At 39.1% G+C, this 8654-nt stretch overlaps 1 protein-coding gene across 1 annotated transcript; it reads left to right on the top strand.

Annotated features, from left to right (window-relative positions):
* The first annotated feature begins 3252 nt into the window (after positions 1–3252).
* LOC124646343 (neural retina-specific leucine zipper protein-like) lies at positions 3253–4611 on the top strand. Its single transcript, XM_047186467.1, has one exon. The coding sequence runs from the start codon at positions 3301–3303 to the stop codon at positions 4201–4203; it is 903 nt and encodes a 300-aa protein (XP_047042423.1). The 5' UTR covers positions 3253–3300; the 3' UTR covers positions 4204–4611.
* Positions 4612–8654: the final 4043 nt, after the last annotated feature.

Genomic DNA, 8654 nt, shown 5'->3' with positions numbered 1-8654 from the left:
GTACGAAAAAACAAAAGAGCGCTGAGTACTCGATTTCAGCTATTTTTCAGCACACTTGGTGCCACCTATCGTGACACGCTTGAACTACAATCGGGCGTAGAATTGTTGTGTTGCTGCGCTCTCCCTTCTTTGCCACACCAACAAACGCTACGTTTTGAAGCGTCATCGAAAAATAATGTATGTTTGTTCTCGTAACACTACGATTTTCAGGGGGAAGCATGTTATAGTGATTTTCTTTGACATGGGTAGGTGTCGCTGTAGACAGCAGTGGCAAGATTAGATTATGAAACTCCGTTTTACGTGGGAATCACGGAAGGCTATTGAATATAGGATGTTGAATTATTTTCAGACAGAAGGTCCAGGATTTTAGGTCGTTCCAAGACAACATTCTTGTAAAGAGAAATTTGTTGTGTGCTACACAAAGGTTTACAAACAAACAATCGCCTATTGCCATTGATAGCGTGTAGGAATACGAATACCTATAAAATGAGGTTCATTACCTAAATGTTTTTTTGTTTAATTTATAGGTAGGTACCACCACGATTAACTAGGCACATGACATAATTCACACCACACGAGTGTTATTATTTGTTCCGTACCCAGAGGGTAAGACTTCTCTGTCCGTCCGTCCGTTCGTCCGTCTGTCAGGAGGCTGTATCTCTTGAACCATAATAGCTAGAGAGCTGAAATTAACTACAAATATAATAAGAATTTTAGGGGGCCCACATACGAAAAATTTGTTTTCATGTTCGAGCCCGAATCCGATTTTCTCTTCAGCTGTTTTTTTTTTTCAAGCTTTCTAGTAGTAGTAGTAGTCGTTTGCACATTTTCGGTTCACGACAAAAGTTTGCGGTGGGTGGGAAACGAACTCACGAACTTTCGACAATCAGTCAATAACTATTGGGATAGATTGAGTAAGGTATGATTTGCCATTGCAGGCAGATTTTCAGAAATTGCACAAAATAGAGATTAGTTAGACAATATAAAAATCTGAACAAGACTCATTCTTGAAGGATTTTCTAAAAGAGCAAGAACATTCGATTCAAATTAATATTTTCTGTTCCAAATGTGAATTTAGGACGTTTGTAGTTTGGCTGGTGGAAACCAGATCGTCGTCCTATTGAGCGGGCGAGAGGGCGAGGAATCAATTGATGAAGTGGCTGCGATAGTGAGCCGCGAACGTGTCTCGCCTCTGGGAGCAGAGCTCTCCTGCGCCCAACCATTCTTATCATTGTTCCTGTTGCATGATAATAACAATGCCAGGTGGGTAACGTACTTGTATAGAGGTTCTTAAATATTGTTCTATTGATTTACAATTTATTGGTACTTTTGGATTATGGATTTATATAGGTAGGTCGAAAAATCATTCCTGTTATCGAATATTGGATACCTTTCAGGACCTTAAAGCACTCCGTAGGAATCATCGCACAAAATGAAGAAAAATACTTAATTAGGGAACTTGCTAAGGCTAATACAAATACATAGTAGTGTAATTAAATAGGCCAGCTTTTATGGTATTGTTGTCGCCTGATATATCTGGCACAAAGTGCTAAGTAAGCCGATATTCAAGTTCGAGGTTACAATGCACTCAATATGTAGGTGCCATAACAATCCCATATCAAGTGTAGCTACATCGTTACACTAACACCATTAAAAAGGAGTTGCGAAACGACATTTACTAAATACCGAATTAAATTTATCCTAAACAATCATAGTACGAAAACCCCGCAAAATCATCAAAAAGGGCCTTATCACAGTCGCTTCCACATCTTGTTTGATTTGATGAAATAATTGATGTAGTTACGCAGTTTGGAAGTGGGCAATTAACAAAGCTAGGTCAAACAGAAGTGGGATACGTGTTAGCGTTCGGGTTAATCATGTAATAACGTTTGCGGGCGCGGGCGGAGCGACTAACAATGTTGACCGTGCTGAGCAAACAGCGGCGGCAGCGTCAGCTCACGGGCCGGCGCACCCGCGCCGCACTGCCGAAGCGCCGCAACCCTATCACTCTACTGTTGTATAGATGCCTATGGGTCTGTTGTTAACTTTGTCTGAAACATTTTTTTAGTTTCGTACTAAAAGTCTAGAATTTCTTATTGGTAGGTATACTTGGCTCTCTTTTACCTATATCTCTAAAAAACTTTGAATACAAGAAATACGAAATATACCAAATATCTGTCTTGATGAAATTACAAAAGGAAGTTCACTACTTATGTTATTATATCGTTCCGCTTACTTTTGGACAGCAAGTTTTGCTAAATCTTAAAATTGTTTTCTAAAACTCGCGCTTTTATAAGCGCTTTTATAAACATACCAAACTTATTTCAAAACGGAAGAATAAAACAAAGCCAAGAAACCAAAAAAAATATCTCTAAGCATTTAATTTGAAATCACAACCATCTTGAATAACAAGCACATCGTTTCAATTATTAAGGGATAATAAGGATGGGGTTGAATGTTTAGAGTGGCAGGTCACGCTTACTCGGTGATTACATGTAATTCGCGACCCCAAGCCCCGCGGGCTGCCACGCGTGAAATCACTTTGTTCTACAGTTAGCCTCCTCGCTGCCCTGCTTCCTATTCATTAATTGGATATGATAATTCATATGAAATGAAGAGACATCTTAATTAGTTTTCTTGAAAGCGGAGATTAATTACCTATGACTATTTTACCTACTATACTATATTTTTCAGCATTTTCTGTATATTGTTTTGATATTTTATTAACTTTTCATTAAAAAAACTAATACTGGTATTCAGAACTCAACATGAAATAAGAGAGAACGAAAAATGTTGTTGATCAAAATGTTACGAAAATACGCATTCATTTCTCGTAGCCTGTAGCGCTCATAGACTGCTACGAAAAATGTACGATGTAGCACAGGTGCTACGAGTTATCCGTAACGAAGGACCAATTTTTTGAAACCTAAATTTTTGTGGAAGTCTTATTTTCGGTGGTAAATAAATGATTGAGTATCTTATTCATATGATAAAAATAAAGTAACATATACTAAGTAGGTACAATAATATACAATAATGTACCTACCTACGTGATATGCATACTGTTAACTACTAAACACAAGCTACTTAAGTACACGTATGTTTCGTAATGTATGTCATGTTATTATTATATTATGTTATGATATTATCCTAGTATTAGCGAACTTATGTCAGTGAAAATAAAGGCTGTACGTGTATGCGCGCGTCGCTGTACGTCATTGGGTCGGAGGGCGGAGTCTCGCGCCGCCCTGTGTCGCGGCGGCAGTCCGCTCCAGGCCGGCGTGCGCCCCGCACGGCCCCATGGTGGAACACGCGCTCGTCGACTGCTCCCAGGCGAGCGCCATGCAGACCCTGCCCCCGCAGCCGCACCGCGACGGCGAAGACGACCAACTCGCCGACGAGTATGTGCAGAACTTTGAGCTCGACCACCTCGAGGACCACAATGTTGTGAAACGTGAACCCTTGCGCACGGGGTGGCAAGAGATGGTAGAACCTCCGCCAGCCTGTGCCCGCGCGTGCCGCCCGTGGCCTGATGCGGGCCCCTATCCCCAGCCTCACGTAGCGATCGCCGTGGACCCCAGTACACCTCCAGAAACCCCACCGGCCCCTATCGGGCGAAGTCCCTGTCGTGCAGCTTTAGTCGACGACGTCCTTTGGTTACCACATATGCGAGAACCGCTCGACATGCGTACAGTTCCTTGTGGCAGTTTTGAAGAATGGGACCGTCGCGAGTGGCGGGAGCAAGATCACCATATGCAACAGGTCGGGCTGCGCCCTGCCAGCTCCTGCTCGGCCATGTCTCCTAGAACCGGACCTCATCCATCCTACCAGCCTTCCTCCTGTGGAGATGACCTCATAAGCGATGACTTACTCATGACATTAAGTGTGAGAGAACTCAACAAACGCCTTCATGGTTTCCCGAGAGAAGATGTGACCCGACTAAAGCAGAAACGGCGTACACTGAAGAACCGCGGCTACGCACAAAACTGCCGCAGCAAGCGGCTACAGCAGCGGCAGGAGCTGGAGCTGACGAACCGGTCGCTGCAGGACGAGCTGCACGTGCTGCAGCTGCAGGTGGCGCGCGTGACACACGAGCGCGACGTGCTGAAGCAGCGGCTGGCGCTGGTGGGGCGCGAGCACGCCGTGCCGCAGCACGCGCCGCCCACGCCGCACTCCTCCCCCGAGTTCTTCTCGGAGCTGTGACGGCAGGGCGCGGCGCCGCGGCCCGGCGCCTCCGCCGCCGCCTCGTCCTGCGCCTGGCAGCGCTACTGAGCCGCGCCCGCCGGCGCGCTCACAGGGCCGACACCGTGCTTTTGTTAAGTTTGAAATATAATTATCATCAGTTCCAGTTCTATAGTTTCTTTTTATTAAGGTGGAACAATGTAGCCGTCGATCCCGTCGGGAGCGGCTTTCAAACACCGTGTTAAGTATATGGTTGTGTCGTAAGATATGCATAGCTTCGTTAATCTATATGTATTATTAAAATTAAATATATGCATAAGTTAAATGAGTCATGAAAACTGATTAATCGAATAATTGTAAATAGATACATAAATGACGAATATTAAGTATAGGAGGATTTGTGTTTTCCTAATAAAATATTTCAGAAAATATTCTTTTATTTATCTATTTTATTCATATATTCATACTTTGAATGATCGATTGCAATGAATAGAAAATGCTGGTGCTTTTTCATTTATTTTGTTGTCTAATTGTTGATTAGAACATAGCGACTTCCAATTAAAGTTATCCAATTTAACATTTCAATAAACACTGAATTACATTATAATCTTAATGTCAACTAATAAAACTCCACACAGATAAGTAAAAAGCATTTCAGTATACATGGGACAAACTATTGTACATTGCTACAATTCTAATACTTTTGTTTTGACTTTTTACATAGTTTGGAAAATACCTAGATTTTTAAAAGCGATTCTACGAGAATACCGCCAAGAGTATAAGCGGTTTTAATATACTTTACATAATCAGAATCCTGTAAACAAGCAATTTACTTTTTATTATTTTAGGCCCAAGTTCACCGATAGCGTAAACGTTCGTTTCTCTTAAAACAATTGACAGTTTGCCTTGATAATTAACGGGAAATTCATAGCAAACTTTTAGTAAACAGTTGTTTTAAGAAAACTGACGTTTATCCTGTCGGTGAATTTGGACTTATGTTTAATTGTCATTTCGCCATAGTTCCTATGCAAAAACATTGAGTTCGGTTTGAAGGAATAAGTTTACTGTAAATTACAGAGATAGGTATTCAACAGACATGTAAAACAATCTACTGTAAAAAATGTCTACCTACTGACTACGAATATACGATTTTAATATAAGTACCTAATTACATATATTACCTGAAGTTTTATTTAACAACTAGTAGGTATATCATTTTAAACTTTCTCAATCACATAAAATGTAGGCAAGCATCAACGGGCATGATCGTTTCACTGTTCAGGGTTTTTGGTCAATATTTACTAATTAATAATTATAACGGAGAAAATCTTTGATAACACTTTCTTTGATAATCTTCTTATCATCTACTTCTAGATAGAACTAAATTAAACTACCAGCATCTTTTCTGGCAAATCCTAATCTTAATCAAGTTTAGCAGGTAGGTAGGTAGGTAGGTGTAGTGACAGTGACAATGATGTCCTAGCCGATTGTCGGCCAAAGCGGCTGTTCTCATATGAGGAGATCAGCCAGCTGCGCAGGATTAATGATATTGTATAATAAGGTGTCATCAAGTTAGTTAAGAGTAAGATTTAGAAAATTAAATTACTGAAAAGTAAAATTTGTAGGTCTGTGAAAACTTTATACGCAAATATATGTTTTTATAGTCGGTAGGTTTTGTTTGCTCGTTTCGAATAATAACAATATTATTTTTGCGAAATAAAGGCATGCATTGTGGCGATTCAGCAGAAAATGGTAAGTGTGAGTCCAATGACTTTGTTGGTGGATTGTGCAACTTTCGAAGTTTGCGACGACATCAATCAAGCAGCGATTGCTCAACACTTGTGGTGAATTGAGGTCGATCGCCACCGATAGGTAAATATTGAATGCGCATTGAATTAGATGGTAATATCACAGGTAATATAAAGTCATTATATTCTTTTATATTAATAATTATGTTAGGGTCTGCCTGCACCTAGGATGAGGATGTTCTATAGAGATAGAGCTCTGGGCTAGTGTCTTTTGTTCTTGATACAACTAAAGTCGTACCAAGGTACCTAATTAATTGTTGTCTTTGTTATAGACTGTTTGTTGCATTGGTTGTAGGATTACAAGGTTGGACGACCGACACAATAACGAATTGTTGGTATATGAATATTTGATTGATGTTCGCTGAAATATTTTCCGGATAAACGGCCTAGAAGATACAGATGCTATAGGTAGATGCATAATGACTTCAAATGACTTATTTCAGTTTTTGCCAGTAAATTGTCATCGGTTTCCACTAATAAATAAGGGCCCAGGAGCTAGTTTTGCGGTAGATTAGTTGTGTATATTGCACTCCATAGGTGTTCATGCAGTAGTTTTTCTAACGCTAGTTTAGCCACGTGTAGGGCTGCCATCTCGAATTTCGCCAAACCCGGACAAACATTAAAAAAACCCGGACATTTGGCGTAAATCGCATTTTTTCACCGAACGAGTACGATTTTTTTTTAAACAAAATAATACCTAATTTGTAATCCATTTACTATTAACATATACTTAAATTCAATGTGGTGCTTCCTTACATGAAAAGTGTCCGGGTTTTCCCCGGACACTTCTTGAAACCCCTCCCGGACGGCCCCCGGACGGCCTCCAAACGAGGACAAATCTGGGGAAACCCGGACGGATGGCAGACCTAGCCACGTGTCGTTTGCAAGTATTAGAAATGTACTGATGTTTTCATGTTTATTTATATCTGTAAAGTTTGGTAACCCACATTATCGATACATTAAATCATCTTATTAATGATGTAAAGACATTCTTACGTAAACAAGTGTTCATCACACTGTAAATACGAGGACATTGTTGCAGCTTTCTATCTCAATATGACTCGTGCAAGATTATTGCATTTAGAAGATAAAAAAATACCTAAGCACTATGGGTTTTTTTCGGAGTAGATAAGTGCTGCTGATTACATAGTTAGTAGTCAGTACTTGCCTATTCTTAATATCCGAGTTGATTTTCACAAAACGGTGGTATCGTGGGTTGTGCTCGAGAAATGCAGAATGTTATGTTTAAGGAGTCTCTAGATTTTAATGAAGTTTGTATCCGTACCATCTACTTGACGTACCTATGGTTATTTCTTATCTTTTTTTTGAAGAGTATTTTTACATAAAGATACACTCTAAGGATAGCTACCTTATATGAACTATATAGCTTACTTCAGTTAAGTTTCAGACAAGTTTTTAGATATATGGCTATGTATTGATTTTTTTGTTTCTTGATAATGAGAAACCTTGACATAATTGTATTAGTGTGCGCAGCAAGTCAGCAATATAGGTATGAGCATCCAATCATAAACTAATGACGTTGTAAGAAGGTATTACTTTTGTTCTTAAACAATATTTAGGTACTTCATGTAATATCTATGTGTCTGTATTTAAGTTGCTAAGCTCCATTTTTTACATGCTCGCTTTTAGCAAGAAGTTTTATGATTTCTCTATACCTTTACCTACCTCCAGATTAACTGTAAATCATGGTAAATCAGTTTCAAGAATTGAATCGATATAAAAACTTCACGATTAGAGTTCCGGCGCTTGTTCAAACATCGATAGCAACTAAGTTGCAAGTACTAAGTACAACATAATGTTCCGTGTAGAACAGCGTCACACGGCGGTCTTAGTAACTCGACACTAACTTGTTATTAGAAATCAAGGCGTCAAGTTCTTTGATAACGAAGCGAAATACCAATAAACGAGATGGATATAATGTCCGTTTATTTGTATGAGTGAACAAATGTTATTGTAACTCGATTAAGTTTTGAATTTATAACGCGGGCCTTTTGAAATTAGATTTTCGATTGTCTTTTGTTAGGATTCATTTTGATGTGCCTTTGTTTAAAGAACACTTTGCTCAATCAAAGATTAAAAATAAATAAATGTTTTAAAGCAACTTGATACGGCTACGAGGACCTACTAAACCTAAGATGAAGGTCTGCCTGACATGATATCAGGGTCTATGTACCTAGTCTTGTCTTGTCCTCTACATAAATACAGCGTACCTACACAGCTCATAAGGCCAGCTAGCAGCCTTCATTTTTTTATGGCTGTATTGATACCTAGGGCTTGTTCTGAGACCTGCAGCCAAAGTGAGAAAAGGGAGAAAGAAGGTGTTAATAAATAAGGCTTCGACTTTCCTTTCTGATATATGTCGGTTATCACTTTTTCTATACTTTTTCACAGTTTTCATGTATCAAATTACATCAAAATCGCACTAAATAAAATAATATTGAAGAAAAAATCATAAATTAAGATATTAATTTTAATTCTCTCTTAAAATGAAAATAACTGTTCATGCGAATATTGGTGTCTGTTCAACGACAAAACTCATTTTTTTCAGTTCAAAACTTTTTCATTCAAATAGCTGAATAAGTGAATAAATTATTTTAAATATAATGAACTTACTACTTTTAATATAATGAAACTTAGCAGAAA

This window comes from Helicoverpa zea, chromosome 3 (genome assembly GCF_022581195.2).
Source record: "Helicoverpa zea isolate HzStark_Cry1AcR chromosome 3, ilHelZeax1.1, whole genome shotgun sequence".
NCBI lineage: Eukaryota > Metazoa > Arthropoda > Insecta > Lepidoptera > Noctuidae > Helicoverpa > Helicoverpa zea.
The sequence above is the reverse complement of the archived record's forward strand: the minus strand, read 5'-3'. Positions and strand labels throughout refer to the sequence as shown.